This window comes from Neodiprion virginianus, chromosome 2 (assembly GCF_021901495.1).
Source record: "Neodiprion virginianus isolate iyNeoVirg1 chromosome 2, iyNeoVirg1.1, whole genome shotgun sequence".
Lineage (NCBI taxonomy): Eukaryota > Metazoa > Arthropoda > Insecta > Hymenoptera > Diprionidae > Neodiprion > Neodiprion virginianus.
Window position 1 is genome coordinate 3,316,655 of NC_060878.1, and position 16,506 is coordinate 3,333,160.

General features: G+C 37.5%; 4 protein-coding genes across 7 annotated transcripts; 1 reads left to right on the forward strand and 3 right to left on the reverse strand.

Annotated features, from left to right (window-relative positions):
* Positions 1–301: 301 nt before the first annotated feature.
* On the reverse strand, positions 302–1,715 carry LOC124297480 (enkurin). The gene is made up of 4 exons (XM_046748568.1): positions 1,575–1,715; positions 945–1,401; positions 703–828; positions 302–564 (listed from the first exon to the last, which is right to left on the reverse strand). Exons 1-4 carry the CDS (start codon positions 1,658–1,660, stop codon positions 379–381), a joined length of 855 nt encoding a protein of 284 aa, XP_046604524.1. The 5' UTR covers positions 1,661–1,715; the 3' UTR covers positions 302–378.
* On the reverse strand, positions 1,692–4,818 carry LOC124297473 (uncharacterized). 4 transcript variants are annotated; one of them, XM_046748554.1, is made up of 4 exons: positions 4,252–4,716; positions 3,224–4,151; positions 2,034–3,122; positions 1,692–1,829 (listed from the first exon to the last, which is right to left on the reverse strand). In XM_046748554.1, coding segments are annotated over exons 1-4 (2,139 nt in total). In that variant the 5' UTR covers positions 4,372–4,716; the 3' UTR covers positions 1,692–1,827. The 4 variants fall into 4 exon arrangements, with proteins under 4 accessions (XP_046604510.1, XP_046604508.1, XP_046604507.1 ...); XM_046748552.1 differs by lacking the exon at positions 1,692–1,829 and adding an exon at positions 4,723–4,818 and having other exon boundaries at positions 2,014–3,122; positions 4,252–4,472; XM_046748551.1 differs by lacking the exon at positions 1,692–1,829 and having other exon boundaries at positions 2,014–3,122.
* A 127-nt stretch (positions 4,819–4,945) lies between these two features.
* On the forward strand, positions 4,946–12,174 carry LOC124297471 (serine/threonine-protein kinase/endoribonuclease IRE1). The gene is made up of 13 exons (XM_046748549.1): positions 4,946–5,800; positions 5,915–6,035; positions 6,313–6,355; positions 6,476–6,855; positions 6,945–7,164; positions 7,239–7,483; positions 7,550–7,881; positions 8,002–8,156; positions 8,237–8,523; positions 8,736–9,032; positions 9,123–9,295; positions 9,383–9,574; positions 9,661–12,174. The coding sequence occupies exons 1-13, from the start codon at positions 5,729–5,731 to the stop codon at positions 10,021–10,023; spliced, it is 2,880 nt and encodes a 959-aa protein (XP_046604505.1). The 5' UTR covers positions 4,946–5,728; the 3' UTR covers positions 10,024–12,174.
* A 6-nt stretch (positions 12,175–12,180) lies between these two features.
* Positions 12,181–16,399, reverse strand: LOC124297472 (ankyrin repeat domain-containing protein 27-like). The gene has a single exon (XM_046748550.1). It carries the CDS (start codon positions 15,282–15,284, stop codon positions 12,471–12,473), a length of 2,814 nt encoding a protein of 937 aa, XP_046604506.1. The 5' UTR covers positions 15,285–16,399; the 3' UTR covers positions 12,181–12,470.
* Between the last annotated feature and the right edge of the window lie 107 nt (positions 16,400–16,506).

Here is a 16,506-nt window from a genome sequence, read left to right on the forward strand (position 1 = left end):
CTCGAACTGTTAGATTTATAAAATATTGATTTCGGATATATGAAAAAATAAAATTAATAAAAATTTCGGTTTTCATAGAAAACAGTTTTATTAAATTTATTAAAAATTCATCACTGTAGATAGCCAGATACAACTGAAAAATGCTCGTTAAAAAAAATAAAGGTCAATGTACACGACTAAAAAGCTGAATTGAATGGAATTGTAACAAGTTCTGAAAAATGGTGATATAGGATCGCCAAAATAACATGATATGTATATGACTAGGATAACTAGAAGATAAATTGAATAAGTTATTCAGAAATGATATTCACTCATCGTCGCACATGTTTAATTGGGTTGAAAATTGACTGATGATATATGAGTACATATTAATATAAATTAATCTTCTTCGCTGTCACTGTACACATATATGTAAGGATGTTTCTCTATCATATCAATGTCTTTCTCAAGCTGTTTCAAAGCATCTTCCATCTGTGTTTTCCGCGTAATTCTGGGTAGCGTATCGATCACAAAAGGCAGACACTGGAACTCTTTTTGCAGTTCATCCCACTTCTTCTTCATGCCCTGCGATACAGATGAGTTAATTTTTTTACCATCAGTTATCACTATTACTGTAAATTACATAGAATTTAAAAATAGTGCTAATTCAACATTTCGTAATTATGTTTACAGCGAAATGTTACCATTAACTATTGAACTTACTTCGAGAAGTTTTGCTCGTTCAGTTGCTGTAATATAACGACAAAGGGGTTGAACTCTCGTCTCGTCGTTCTCCTCCTCCTTCTTGATATTCCTTGACGACACAAAACTGGGTATCTTTCCATAATCCTGAAATTTAAATATAGTCACATTGAGGTAACAGTGATTCAATTATTGTTACAGCCAACGTTTATATTTTTTTTTCTTAACATTTTTCAGAATTCTATTACATTATCATTACGAACCGCTCTGTGAATGTAAATGGGCAGCAGACCACTGGCTTCTAAATCATGTACCGAGCCATATCTTGTGTCGACGTAACGTTTTTTTGGCTGCTGAGGCCGCGATCTTTTTACATTAACAATATTTTCTAATTTGAAGTTTTTTCTCGCGTTTACAGTCGGATCTTGAGGTAATTCTGGTAATCTAGATTTTATGCTTCGTTTCACTGGCACCCAAGCTGGAAGTGACTTTGGATATCCGGGTCGTTTATAATGTACGTGTTTAATTTCGGGTCTTGGTGGCTCAATACGGCTTTTCTTTTTCAAAAACTGCGTAGGTGGGGTACGTGGCACACAGGCCACCCCAAAAGTGCGATGATCAAATTTCTTTGGTTCTACAGACTCCTCTTTTGTGAAATCTAGTTTTATCAAATCTTCACCCTTGAGTTTTGCAGGCTTCATATGATATTTCGAACGGTATCTGGTGAAGGTCAAGAAAGATTAGCGATTCATATTGAATATTCGTACAGTTGTACAGGCTAGAAGCAGGTTCTCTCTCATTTACGTGATAGATGTCAAAAACTTGATGATAGAATTGACTTTTGTTAATATGAATATTCAAAACACTTTGTGCATCATTTTCTTCCAACTTACATGGGACTTTTAATTCGTTCTTCGACAATTTGTGGTATAAGATTGGTGACATGTTCAGTGTGTTCCTTAATTAAAACAGTAGACATTTTCGGGCCCTGTGTTAAATTCTTATATTTACTGTAATTTTAGATATTATTGCAAAGTATACGCAATTTGATCATTGTTGAACGTATTTTTATTTAGAATGGAATTCAAACAGCTGTAGCCTCTTTAAAGGAAAACTATTCATGTCTTCCCGTCATCCGCGTTTCTTCTCTGTAACAAAACGTGGCTAAGTAATATGTTTGTGTTGTTTCCTTAGCAACGTATATAAACGAAATTTGATGTTTGTTCAATACTTGGATGCGTATTGTCTTCAAATTTGTTATAAAACTCACTAGAGTTATGAATTCAATTATTGACCCTATTGTTTTCACAACTGCTGAGGTATTACCAATTTTTAATCAGCATTCTCCTCACAATTTTCGTTCGATTTATCTGACTCCTGAATTTTTTGGTGTTGTAATGTTGTAGCCCGTCGTTTAGATAAATTTCTAACAGGCGATCCACACTTTTTTTTGGTATTCAATACACGACTGTCGTACACAGCTGGTACTTCACAATATGGGCAAAGTGGTTCGTCGTATTCTTCATCCAAGGAAGGATGGAGTATTTGTGCACAAATTGGGCAGCTTCGATAGGTTACTGTAGATACTTGGAGCAGAGTTATAGCGCATCTAGGTAGTTTATGGCCTGATGGGCAGCTGGTTGCTTTCCACGAAATATCTGTTATTATTTCGCCACATATGTCACAAAGTTCAAGTTCCATTCGACTTAGATGGTCTGTAAAGCTCAAAGCTTTCTTTGCGTTTTGAATAGATACAGTTTCAATTCCTCCTTCCTGTTCGTCTGCTTCTTCTCCAGCCAAATAGACCTCGATATATGAGCGCAGTAGACTGGCGCAACGATATTGCATTGTCGACAAATCTTTCTTAGATCCTAATTCCAACAGGCGTCTGGTCGCCAAGCGCAGGAAAATTAAGGGATGAGCATCTGATGTTTCTTCTACAGTTCCTGCGATTCTTCTTGGAAATTTCTTCTTCTCATAAGATTCTGCTATCATAGAAGTCCACATGGCGATACGCAGATGGTAGTCCGATAATTTGTCCAAGTTTTCAGTAGCTGAAAACAACATGTCAGGAGGATCTTGGGACTTGAGAACTTGAACTCTGATCGATTCCAGACAATCCCAATATCTCATTATTGATCTGCTTTCATTCTTCATCAGCACATCACGAGCATTCCATTTTGGATTTCCTTCCATTGTAAATATACACAGTGTGCTGGGTTCTCGGTTGATCAAATGATCGTGCATAATGTCTGGACTTGTTACATTGAAAAATAAAGATTTGTTGTACGAACATGAAAGGCCCAAGTACTGAACACGAGCTGATGGTAAATTGTTTTTAATATCAATGTAGACTAAATTTTTATCCTCAAAACTAACGGCAAATAAGCAACCATCTTGCGTTGTAATTAGTAATACTCTGTCGCTTGCTTCAACCACACCTGAAACAAAGAATTCATAAAAATAGAGTAAATATGACAACTCTCAGGTCTCATGTAATTTGTTGAGGATAAAGATAGACCGTAATAAATAAGTCAATTACCTGTTATAGAATAGCCTCTGATATGAATATCATATGTATCTGTAATACTTCCGTTATGAGATGGTCGCAGCACACTCAAATAAGAACCCTTACAAATTACAACTAGCATCCCATGCTCCGCGCTATTCCAAACTTCGATGCAGCTAACAGGAATGCGATCTGCATCAGGCCAGTATTTGATTACTGTACAGTTTCTGGACTCATCATCAATGGCATCAAGTAAAACTGCGTCAACTTGGCCATCTGAGTACCCCAGAACAATAAGTACTTCTTTTTCCCAATGAATCCACTTTAATAAATTAATCCTTATGTTGCAGCGCATAATTTTTTGGAAGGCAATGGAAGGTTTGAATTTTTCATAGTCGTGTCGCAGCTCGGGGATACGCCACACAACTATTTCTGAATTACGGTATGCTACAACCAAATAAGCAAAGCATTCCTTCCCTGATTCATATAATTCACTCCAACAAATTGCGGTCGCTTGTAAACGCCTTAGGTGATCTCTCAGCTCAGTAGGTGGGGTCGTCATCAATTTGGCCCTAACTTCGCCACTGGATTCACCATGAATATTAGCGATCCAAGCCGCTGAAAGATCGCAAATAGAAAACCAGTTCTTTGACACTTTTACAAGAATATCAACAGCTCCGGCTGATGTGACGGTTGCCAACAGGCATTTATAGGGACTCGTCAAGCGCCAAGGGGACCAGCCCAAGCTCAACACTCGTGGCTCCATGTCTCTTGCTCCATTTATACTTGGCGTTATGGCTTCTTCCATTAAAAATAGGTAAAATTCCACTCGTTCCAACTTCCATAATACTGTATCAACTTCTTCATTCAACGATTGCGCCGGCAGTACTTCCGATGGGTGAATAAATGAACGTGAAAAATTAAACGTTGGGTACACGGATGATGGAGCAGGTATCAACTCCTAGAAAATTTGAATCGCGAAATTCTTGGCATTGATAAAGAGAATAAAAATTAGATGACAATATCAATATTTATTTTTTACTAAAAGTGTTGTTACTCACAAATACATGCACTCCTTTTTCAGTAAGAATGGATGTGTGGTTATCTGCAGACCATTGTACAGAAAAGGGTGCTGTAACTAACGGTGATACTGATATGCTGCACAGCTCCTTTGCCTGCATCGTTATTTTCTATACTTTGCTTTCTACGGCAGATAATTCCACTTCCACATGATTTCTGTGATCCAGCAAGTAGTTTGTTACTTTGTCCTCGTTCAAAATATCTATTACGCCATGAAAAATGTTACTACGAGACGAACTTCTCAATATTTCTAACACGAGTTAGCATAATTTCTTCTTGACCGATCTAGGATGATTTTACGGTTCTATTATCAATTAATTGACAAAAAATAAAAATAAGAAGAAAAAACTGGATATTGTCCTAGTAAAGAATTGAAACGCGTGAATTGTGACCAAAATCTGTTGAACTTGCTTTGGAATACCAACGATAAAAATAAATGACGTAATACTGACCTAACCCTAATATTTAAACCTTAGCGGTTTTGCGAACGCTCACGGGTACTCGCATTCACATATTATTCATGACCCGTATTACAAAGTCGTATCGGTCGTATCATTGCAGCGTTGACTGAAGATATTGAATGAAGATTGCGCTACTGCTTATATTTTACGTTCGTATTTCATGCAATCGTAATATTGTTGTACGTACATACGATACATACAAAGCGAGAAAAAATGAACAATCAAACATTTATCAAATTTGATCGAAACAGTAGTCTAGTGGGAGGATATTAGATATTATCTGTAAAACAGCTTGGCAGAGCAATGCGTGGAACGTGAGTTTTAATAAAATGTACGCAGGCTTGTTAAATTAACTTTGAACACGTTTTAAAAATGCGTTCTAAGGTAAACGGATGTGTAATGTTATCATCAAATTACGTTGACCTACAAATTATGAGAAGTCTAGTGTTGGAAAAATAAATGCGTTTGCATGAAAATAAAAAAAAAATGTTAAAAATCACGAGAAATGTGCGTACACAGAAAATAACAGGTGCAAATTGATTTCAAATAGTGAAGTGATGGCGTTGTATCGTGAAATACTAAATAATTATTGTTGCTGAAATTGAATTCGGCGACAATTGGCATGATGCAAAAACGATGCCATAAGGAAAATTCGCTGGTTTGAAGCGCACAGACGTAATCTGTTATCTCTTGTTCAACTGACAAAGTTCTAATGAACTTTGGCATTTTGATTCGCCGAAAATTGGCATGATGCAAGAGCGTTTTTCTGCAAGGTAAATTCGCTGGTTTGAAGCGCACAGACGTAATTTCTCATCTCTTGTTTAACTGACAAAGCTTCAATGGACTCTGCCAATAACATTTTACCGGATCGTGTTTCATGGAGCATACGGTATTGCTGTGTTTTATCTCGAAGAGGAGCGCATGTAACCTAACTTTTTAAGAGGTTTAAAATTAACTGTCAGATATATAATTATCCGCGTGTGAGAACGCCCTCAAAATGACGTATTTTCGATTTTACATCGTCATCGCTGTCGTCTTGCTATGTGGTCTCGCTGAAGATCTACCTGAGGTAAAGGACAACTATTATTATTGTTTGACTACGCTTCAATAGTAAACAACTCTAGTATGTAGTGGTTCACCGCAGCTTTCATACCTGTATCTATATATTATATAAATATTACAGACTCACAGCACAGGGCTGATTCAAGAACAAGATGATCCGTTACTGATGATATCTACACTGAGTGGATCATTTATTGGTATAGGTCAACGATCCGGGAAGATACGCTGGCGTCAAGATGATGGTAAATAATATTTGGAATCTAAATGATGAGCACTGGACTTTTCATAAGTTATCAAAATCATTTTACATTAATTTGTAGACAAACAAGACTAAGTCGACTTGCTTACTTAGATTAAGAACCCTGCGAACCAGACTCGCATACAATGCACAAGAAACAGCACTGCCTTCTGTTATGCTCAAGTATATACAAAGTAAAAAGTCTGTAAAAGACCAAAATACTTTAACTATATAGTTTGCTTTATCCCTAGTTTAGTGCTCATAATTAACATTCATTTCAGAACCAGCCGTCAAGGTGCCAGTCGATGTCTCTGAACCAGTTGTGTAAGTTTAGTGATTCTTAATTCGTAATTCTTACTAGCTGCTCGCACAATCTATATTTTCAATAAAAAGTCACACTAATGGACCTGTTAACTCTGTGGACTATGCTATTGTTTTTTTCAGGCCGATGTTTTTGCCAGATCCAAAGGACGGCTCTCTTTATGTATTTTCGGCTGAATCAGAGGCAGTAAAAAAGCTGCCGTTCACGATTCCCCAATTGGTTGCTAGTAGTCCATGTCGTAGTAGCGATGGGATACTGTATACAGGACGTAAAACTGATACATGGTTTAGCATAGATCCTCACACTGGTGAAAGGGAACATCTGCTTGGTTTCGACAAAGTGGAATCCACCTGTCCTGTTAAGGTTCAAGATGCGGTGTTCGTCGGCAGAACAGAGTATAACATTATGATGGTCGACAGCAAACAGAAGGACAGAAAGTGGAATGTTACTTTTTACGATTACTCTGCATCAAAAATGAAGCCCGAAGGCACAGATAACTATGGTAATTGCAATACCATATTTAAACAGCTGGGTGTTGTCTGCAATGGAAGATCTCATCGCTAACAATATTTCAATTATGCCCTTCCATAGAACTCATACACTTCAGTACAAGTTCTACGGGTCGAATAGTGACTTTAGATCGACGACTCGGAGTTGCGTTATGGGAACTGGATTTAGAAAGTCCGGTAGTTGCTGCTTACACCGTTAGTGACGATGGCCTAGTATCGGTACCATTCACAAGTGTTGCTGATGGAACTTTGGATCACCTTTTAAAGAGATTTAAAGCACGGCCCGGTGATATTCAGCTTTAGTAAGTCTTGCTCAATTACTTTCATCAATCATACTACCAAACCTTACCAAATATCTTACTCTTACTATGTCTAGTCCGACACTCTACGTGGGTGAACATAGACATGGATTATACGCTTTGCCATCCTTGGTTGATTCCATGAGTGCCACAATAACTACGAAGGCTGGCCACCTTCTGATTGAAGGACCGCTGATGTTGCCACCAGATTCAGACAACGAAGATGGTTCCTTATCAGAAAAACATATTCCAGTACCTCATATTTCAGATACGGATAATGATTCTCATAGCATTCCAGTGCAGAAAGGCGTAATTGTATTAGGTAAGGATTCTAGACAAAAGAGATGCAAATTAGCTCTGTTCTAATATACATCTATTATTTTATAAGGTCACTACCAAGTACCTCCTGAATATCAAGTTCAAAATCAACCGCTGCAGATCACGGGTCGTTCAGATCCTGTTATTCAAACCACTCCACCAACTCTTAATGTTACGAGAAAACAGGTGGTTGCTGTTCAAACTGAGAATGATGTTAACAGTACCATTGAGTACAAAGGTATGCGAAAGACTGTTCGAACGGTCTACAATGCCACGAAACTTTGGCTCAATCAACAAGAGAATAAAGGGCTCAAACTTGCCTTGATCATACTGATGGGGTCCCTAGTGGCTATGTTTTGGTATTTCAATGCACAATTTAAGGAATTCCAACAGTTGTCTCAGGTGATTACGGACGTGAACTAAGCCTGTGAATTATTATTTAATTTGATATTTCTTGAACAGAACAAAAAAACGTTAATTTTTTGATGATCAGTATGCAATATATCTCGTCAATTTGTCCAGGGCTCACGAGAAAACAGCCGAACGAGCAGTAATGGCAAAAGTGGTTACACTGCGATACCCGAAGATGTTGGAGAGGGATTGGTCAGAATAGGAAAAATCACTTTCAACACCGAAGAAATTTTGGGCAAGGGATGCGAAGGTACATTTGTGTACAAGTAAGTATAATCTTTCAAAATACAAATGCACAGTCGATGATAACCAAGTGTCGTTAATTTATTTCATTATTATTATCCAGAGGGGAATTCGACGGTCGCTCAGTAGCTGTAAAACGATTGTTGCCGGAGTGTTTTACATTCGCCGATCGGGAAGTAGCTTTGTTGAGAGAATCGGATGCCCATCCAAATGTTGTTCGATATTTCTGCACTGAACAGGACAGGATGTTCCGATATATTGCTTTGGAGTTAGCTGAAGCAACTCTGCAGGATTATGTTGCTGGGCGATACAATGTTGATAAAATATCTGCTAAGGGTATTCTGAGACAAGCCACCGCAGGTCTTGCTCATCTCCACTTCTTAGATATAGGTATGTATATCGAACCATATAAAATAATTGAATTGACAATGCTAGATAATGCATATCAGCTGTCATTACATATGATTGATTATTCCAATCAATTCTTTCTGGTTACTTATTTACTTCCGTCATTACATAGTAGACACTCAAGTACCTCGAAATCTACTCACTGATAATGATCTGGATAAGTCTATCTTATTTACCGCGATTTTCTGCTGCAGTTCACAGGGATATTAAGCCCCACAATGTACTCCTCTCTGTCCCTGGACCTCGCGGAGAGGTCAGAGCCATGATATCGGACTTTGGACTTTGCAAAAAACTTCAGCTCGGTCGTATGTCTTTTTCGCGAAGGTCGGGAGTGACGGGAACTGATGGATGGATCGCACCTGAGATGCTCATTGGAGAGAGAACTACTTGCGCAGTTGATATATTCTCGCTCGGATGTGTCTTCTACTATGTTTTGTCGGGCGGGAAGCATCCGTTTGGCGATCCATTAAGAAGACAAGCAAATATTTTATGTAAGGAAAATTGTCTTGAAACATTTTTGTAATAAGACCCGAATCTTGAATTTCGTGACATTCTTTTTTCACTGCTGCTACTCAAATTAGGTGGAGATAGCGATCTTTCAGTTCTTCAAGGGATATCCGCAAGCGATCGTGAATTAGCTTTGATTTTAATCAGGGCTATGATTGCTGGTACACCAGCTGATCGCCCACCGGCTACTGCCATTCACCAACATCCCATATTTTGGAGCGCTGCACAGATACTTGGATTTTTCCAGGTTGGCTTTGCACGAATCATCTAAGATACATAGAACAATGGATGTCAAATCGTCGAAATTTATTTATTGCATCTTAAATGTATGTAGGACGTCAGCGATAGAGTAGAAAAAGATGACCCAGACAGTCCAGCTCTGCTTGCTTTAGAATCTGGAGCATCTGCTGTTGTGCAAGAAGATTGGCGCTTACACATAGACGTCGAAGTTGCTACCGATCTTCGAAAATATCGAAGTTATCGTGGAGAGAGTGTCAGAGATTTGTTAAGAGCTCTTCGAAACAAGGTGATTTTATTTCTGAGTCGTGTCGGATTAGATATCAGCAAGAAAACTAAATCCACTTACTATACGTTCTTTTTTCTTCATTGCAGAAACATCATTATCGAGAATTGACACCGCAGGCTCAACTAAGCTTAGGACAAATTCCAGATAAATTTACAGCGTATTGGTTGAATAGATTTCCAGCTTTGTTGAATCACGCGTGGTGTGCGATGCAGGGTTGTCGTGATGATCCTAGTTTAAGACAGTACTATGATCCCGAGTTTCAATTTCCTTTTGAGGTTGATAGTATAGACGTTTCACAGAAGTTAGAAAAATCATCTGTTCCGTCATGGAGAATACGTGATGCGGTCAATTGGAGTCCAAATCGAGGAAAATATAGGGGACAGAAAAAAAGACAAGAACGACGAAAAGCGGTGGAACCTGTCCCCTGGACGTTGCCTCCGGTGAGTTAAGGTAATAAGAATGTTAGTATTCTCTAGTTACGAATAGGAATAATATTACAAAGCTAATTTTTAAAAATACACTACCTGATTTGAAATAGATTATGCACATAGAAGAGATGGTCTACTATTGAACTCAAAATTTATTTATCGATACTGCTGCTCAATTTTTGGCTCTGAAGAGAAAATGTGAACGGTTTATAATAACGACCAATCCACAAGGCGATTTATTTTCTTAGTATTAAAGTCCGTTATAAAAAGCAGTGCCAAAATTTCAGTACTTAGAGTACATAAATACATTGTATTGTTGAATGGCCTTAAGGAATGCCGAATAGTAGACTAAGCATGCCGAATAGTAGACTACGCGATTTTTCTATCTTTAAAGATACCCTTTTGGTCTACGAATTCATAAATTATGCGAATCGAAAATTCTTACAATACAAACGTCATAGAACTTTGTTCAAGAGTTTTTGTATTCCTTGGGGGTCACTGACGTTTAAATTAAATACGTTTGAAGTAAGAAATTAATACAGCGAAATTCTAAAAAAAAAAATATCTGTTCTCCAACAGTAGTTAGTTGACTTACTTACCTACCTAGTTACTAATAGGGTGGGAATCAAGGGTAGTTAGTAACTCAGACTTTGAATAAATATCCAGGATCGAGTAGAGTGTATTTTTTTACCTGTGATCACTTTATGTCTGTAGTGAAAAATTATCTGCTGATATATGAACTGAGAGCTGTACAATGCCGGGTTTGATTGCTCAGACATTGTGTAAGTACATATAATAGCATGAAATAAAGGTAAAAGACAGGAATTAGCGACTTAAAACAATAGTGAAATCTCATTGAAAAAATTTCTCTCTATATCAAAAAAAAATAAAATAAAATAAAAAGCAATACAATGCAGTACGAATATACCTGACGCAACTGTTTCAAGTATTAGAGTTTACCGATAAAAACGCTCTGATACGCTCAACCGTGGCATGATGTAAAATTATGTGCTCATCGTCAAACGGACATTGTTTTTATGTATATCACATTTTATATCAACATTTTCAATCTTGAAAAACAAATTTTAAGTCATGCCAACTTGTTGCACCGATAGAAATCGTTGCAAGAGTATGTAAAAAAGTATCAGTAGTTTGATTTAATGTCTATGTTGTGATTATGGAGTTGGGGTAGTCGAAACATTTGAATGAAACAGAGTTTGCTTGAGATTTTATAGATCGTTGATTAGTTAAAATTGTCCGAATTACACAATCGACAAAAAGATGTCTGGTTTAACAAAATAAAAGTACTCTAGTGATCTGTTGTGATAACTCGGAAAAAATTGTATTATAAGTTACGAAAAATCTAATTAATCTATGCGTAGAACAAGTTATGTATCTTTTAACGATTTTGTAGAAATGACGATATCTATTTATGTATTGTTTAATTCATACACATACAAGATACACAGACTCAAAAATAGTTTTTGCATGTATACAAAAGCTTGGATGTGGCGAACTGCGACGGTTTCGAGTTTTATACGATTATTTACTCAAATTATTTCTAAAGAATATAAACTTGGATATATTGATAAGACACATTTTTTAAACATTCTAAAAGCCGCATTGAAAAACCTGTTTTAACGTATAGAAGGGGTCAATTAATTTATAGCTGGCAATCAGATGTCAGGATCCATCAAAGTGTGCAATGCTTAAATCTGTTTCTGAATCAAAATATCTTCACAGATTTTATCATGAGATATTACATTTTAACTGATTGTGAAGCACAATTAGTTTAGATTAGATTATATTTATATCAGTGAAATTTTATCCAAACATGGAATGTATATTTTGAGGATGACCAATTACGTGTTAATTGATTACGAATAACAGTCAATAATGACAAGCATAATATATATTTAAGTAACATGTTTGCAAATACCATATAAAACTGTACATAGCAAAAAAATGGTATATTATATATTATATTTTACACGATTCATACATTATTGTATATACTATACATATTAAAGTTTGTGGTAAAATAAAAACTAAAGAATCAGTCTAATTATTAATGTTTGTCGTGATTTCATTATTCATGTGTAATCTGTAATTTGTAACGAAATTTTGGTACGCATGCATTATTGCTTATGTTGACTTGTACTTAAGCTCGTGAACTAAAAATTGTAGCCTATCAGCGTGATTCAAGATATAAAATAACTTGAGTATAAACTACAGCTATTCTTTTTCATCTTTGAGAGCACTTTCTTCAGTGAACTGTATTCACAAATGTTAAACACTGGTAATAATACAAATTTCAATAACGATTGTTGGTTTCTCAAAGACCATGGCCATTTAGTGACTTTTTTCACGAATATTAAGTATTAATATAAACATTGGTACTGTTTATTAGGCAACATGCGTAGTCTACTGCTTTGGTATGTAATTTTTATAACAGCTGCAACAAATAGCTAAGTAGAAACAGCGGTTTGTTCATTCAGTATTCTAGCTATACTGACCATAACTTTTTCTTCAGCTTCTTCTAGTGCAGTGATGGCTTTCGAATTACGAATCTTAGGATTAGCTCCATGTCTAACTAACAATTCAACAAGTTTTGCATTGCCTGTCCTGGAAGCTAAATGGAGCGGAGTATCTCCAAAATTATCCTTAACATTGACATCGCATTCTCCGCTATTTAAAAGTATTTTTGTTACAGCAAGTCGACCATTTAAACATGCGAAATGCAACGGGGTTTGCCCTCTGGACTTTGTTTTAAAACCAAGCTTTGCACCTGCGTCTAACAGTAACTGAACAAACTCTGCACGACCAGTTGCGCTGGCAATATGCAAAGCAGTCTGGCCATCACCACCACGACTATTTATTCCTAAGGCAGGCTTCCGCTGATGTTCCTCGGGAACTTCTTCTATCAAGGTACACTGTTCACAGTTACAAAGTGGGTGGCACATCGCAGGTGCTGTAGTTTGTACAAGCTTCTGATCAGGTCCCTCTAAGCCGAGATAGTAGTAAGCCAGTCTAAGATCACCTACAGAAATTGCTGACAAGAGTCTTTCAATTCTGCGAAGTCTCTCTGTGGAATAAGGTGGCTCAAATTGCTTCTCGGTTTTCAACGACTGCGTCATTGTCGGTGAAGATTGGGTTGGCACCAGGCGAGGTGTCGAAAAAAATTCTCTGTGCGCCGCAGTTTCCAATAACTTAGAGATGCTAGTACTGTGTGCTAGCACCAACGGAGTTTGGCCTCTTCTGTTAACAGCTCTGGGTTGCGCTCCGTGTTCCAGAAGGATTTCCACTATTCCAGTATAGCCCCATTTTGAGGAGTAATGAAGCGGCGTGTCTCCATTAGTGTTTGATGAATTTGGATCTATCGGGCATTTAGTGTGCTCCAAAAAGTATAAAATTGCCTTGACACAGGCTTCGTGACCATTATCAGCCGCTAAATGGAGGACAGTGTTCCCGTGAGCATCTGTGATTCTCGGGTCGGCATCAGCATGAAGTAATAAGAGTAATGTATTCTGGTGTCCTCTGGCAGCTGAACAGTGCAAAGCAGTAGTACCATCCGCATCAACTTCATCAACATTACTTCCGTGATTTATAAGCAGGTCCACCATGTTAGCCTGACCGTATAAAGCTGCGATATGAAGGGCCGTTAATCCTCTGTCATCTCTGGAATTAACAGTAGGTAAACTGAACCTTGCGTCTCTGGCTAAACTTTTTTCACACGATTCACAGCAGCATAACGGATGACATAGCTTAAAATTTGGCGGTCTAATTTTATCTATAGTTTCCTTGGACAGTATTCTCTCAACTTCTGACGTATTTCCCTGTTTTACTTGGTCAAAAAAATGACTGATTGATACTTCATCCACTCTGTTTTCTTCCAGCTCGTCTTTACCAGACACGTATTCATACGTGCCGTCTGCCTCAGGGTGGACTGATCCTGTCAACATTCCAGATTTGATATGCTCAACGGCTGCCTCAAGAGAAGTAACCAAAAAGCCAGCTTCATCAGTTTCATATTCTGAGGTCGATGAAAACCTAAACTGTTTTATAAACGTTAGCTGAGCTATCCAATTAGGCAGACCCGCTCTTATCACCAAGAATATAAGAACTGGAAGCAAATCGTCTGATGAAACTGAACTCTCACCTTGCGATGCAAAGCGAACCGCACGTTTAAGGCAGCCTATTTTTCCCAGAACCGTTGCGAAACCATCGAGCCTTGCCAGCTCCAATTTTCCTCTAATTGCGCCGCCGTAAAGATCAGATCTGACGCCCAGGTCCCGTAGTTGCAATTCGTGCAGGTTTTTAATCGTTTTATTAAGACACGCATCATCAAAGGCGGTGCAAGCGGAAACATATTTTGGTAAGAGGTTCCTCAACCCGTAAAGAACATATGTTTCCACCGCGACTTTTATACCGTTGAGAAAATGCCTACTGGCAGTTGTTTTCTCCCTCAATCTCGAGTCCCTGAGAACAATGCGAAGGCTTTTCGCGTACAAACCAGCAACAAGATCACGCTGAGTTTGCAATGGTTTATCTTCAAGCTGATCCTGGTCAGTTTGTTGATATTCTTTAACCGCATTATCCAGCTCCTCGAGCACCTCCTTGTTCAATATCTCCGTCCAGAGAAAATCTACGCATTCTCTGAGATTTGTCAAGGTGGGCAGGGACTCGTACGAAGTGATAGAACTTCGCTCCAGAATCCGCTCGACACACCATATTCGATACTTCTGTGAATCTTCGGTATAGAAGGTTTCCTCGAATAATATATGCGCTGTGCATGGCTTTGCGATGTCGTAATCTACAGTTAGGACCCTATTGCATAGCCTCACTTCCTTGCCAGTCAATGTTCGGAAGTGAGTAGCTGGCAGCTCTTCGCTTGGTACCAAAATGTGTCCGAGGAAGTCGTCGGCCACGAGAGAGCCTCGGGAAAAGCTGCCTGAACGAGGAACGCAAATGACCCAACCCTCGTTCACCGCCTTTTCAAATACACTCGTGTACTCATGCTGCAATTGTTGAAAAAATATATTCACGTTCAGATCCTCGTCGTAATTTGATTCCATATCTTTTATATGATCCCATGCGTTTGTCGCTGATGATGAGGTGTCTCGATTTTTAACGAAATATAAATTACTGTGCAAAGAATATGCGAAAAATATCTTGTTACGACATTTATTCGATTTACGTCGAGGTTGCTTTCGACGCCAAAGGCCTAAAGGCACAGGAACGTCAAAAAAGTGCGAAAATAAGGTTAATACACAACGGCACATCAATGAAATTTATTTTATTCTTCGAATCCGTACACTTTTCGACAAAAGTATCGACTCTCCTTCACGTATTTCTTTCATTGCGTTTTATCGCTTTCGATTATAAATAATTGTTATTGTAATTTTTCTGCTTTCGCTGCTGTCAACGGTTACTTATCAACGACTTTTTGCCTTGTCTTATTTTACTTCTTATTTTTTTTTTAATATTGTTCACCAGTCGATAATTGACGCCTCTGACCCATACTGTTGCAAATCGAATCCAACAGATGGCAAGAGAGAAAAATATTTACAATCGGATAGATTGCATCAAAATGCATCGCTTTCGTATTGTTCTTTTTTTTTTTAATTACTTGTTTTTTATTTTAACCTTCATTTTTAGAATTATTTAACGCGATGGATTATTAGAAACACGCAGACATCATAAATATAGTATTATATTGTAGTTTTATGTTTATTTGTAATATAATCTGCTATTAGTTATGTCGATATACGCTCAACAAGATTGCTTTAGACTTCTACGAATTTGTAAGTTGGGAATATTTTTTATCAGTTTATTTTGCGTTAGATACTTATTTTCTTTCCTATTATATACAAGCGACTTATGCAGCAGCTGCATGGTGATGTGTAAATTAAATTATATTACAGGACTCTGTGAGTGATCCAAATTGCTGGATTTTTCTCATTCAATATTTTTCCCCCGTAATAAAAAATTATAATTTGACCAGCCAATCGCGAGCCGTAAAATATAACGCGAATATGTAATATTACGATTTTTTTTCATTCAACGTAAAAAGTACGATACTGCAGAAAAAATCCGATGATGGTTATAATAAGGTCGAGTTGAAAGGAGGCTCAACATTTCCTTCATTATAATTTGCCAATACTATCAGATAGGTAGCTGTTATTGTGATATTACGATCTAGTTTGGATAATTGTGAATTCGGCGCGTTGCTTCTGCGTGCATAATTATCAATCTAAAACAGGAAATAGTTATATATGCCATGGTCCCCATGCTTGATATAACTTGCACATTTTTCTGCAAATATTTTTGGAAATAGTTGCGATTCTTTATAATATCTTTAAATATCCCAGTAATTATATAAATTTTCAATCATTGGATAATAATTACTATTATCTCAATGATGTTTATTGACCGAATCAATTTTGCCGGCCATTTTGGCGTCTACAGAAGTTTCGTCGCTCGATAGCTCTCGAAAATCGAAAA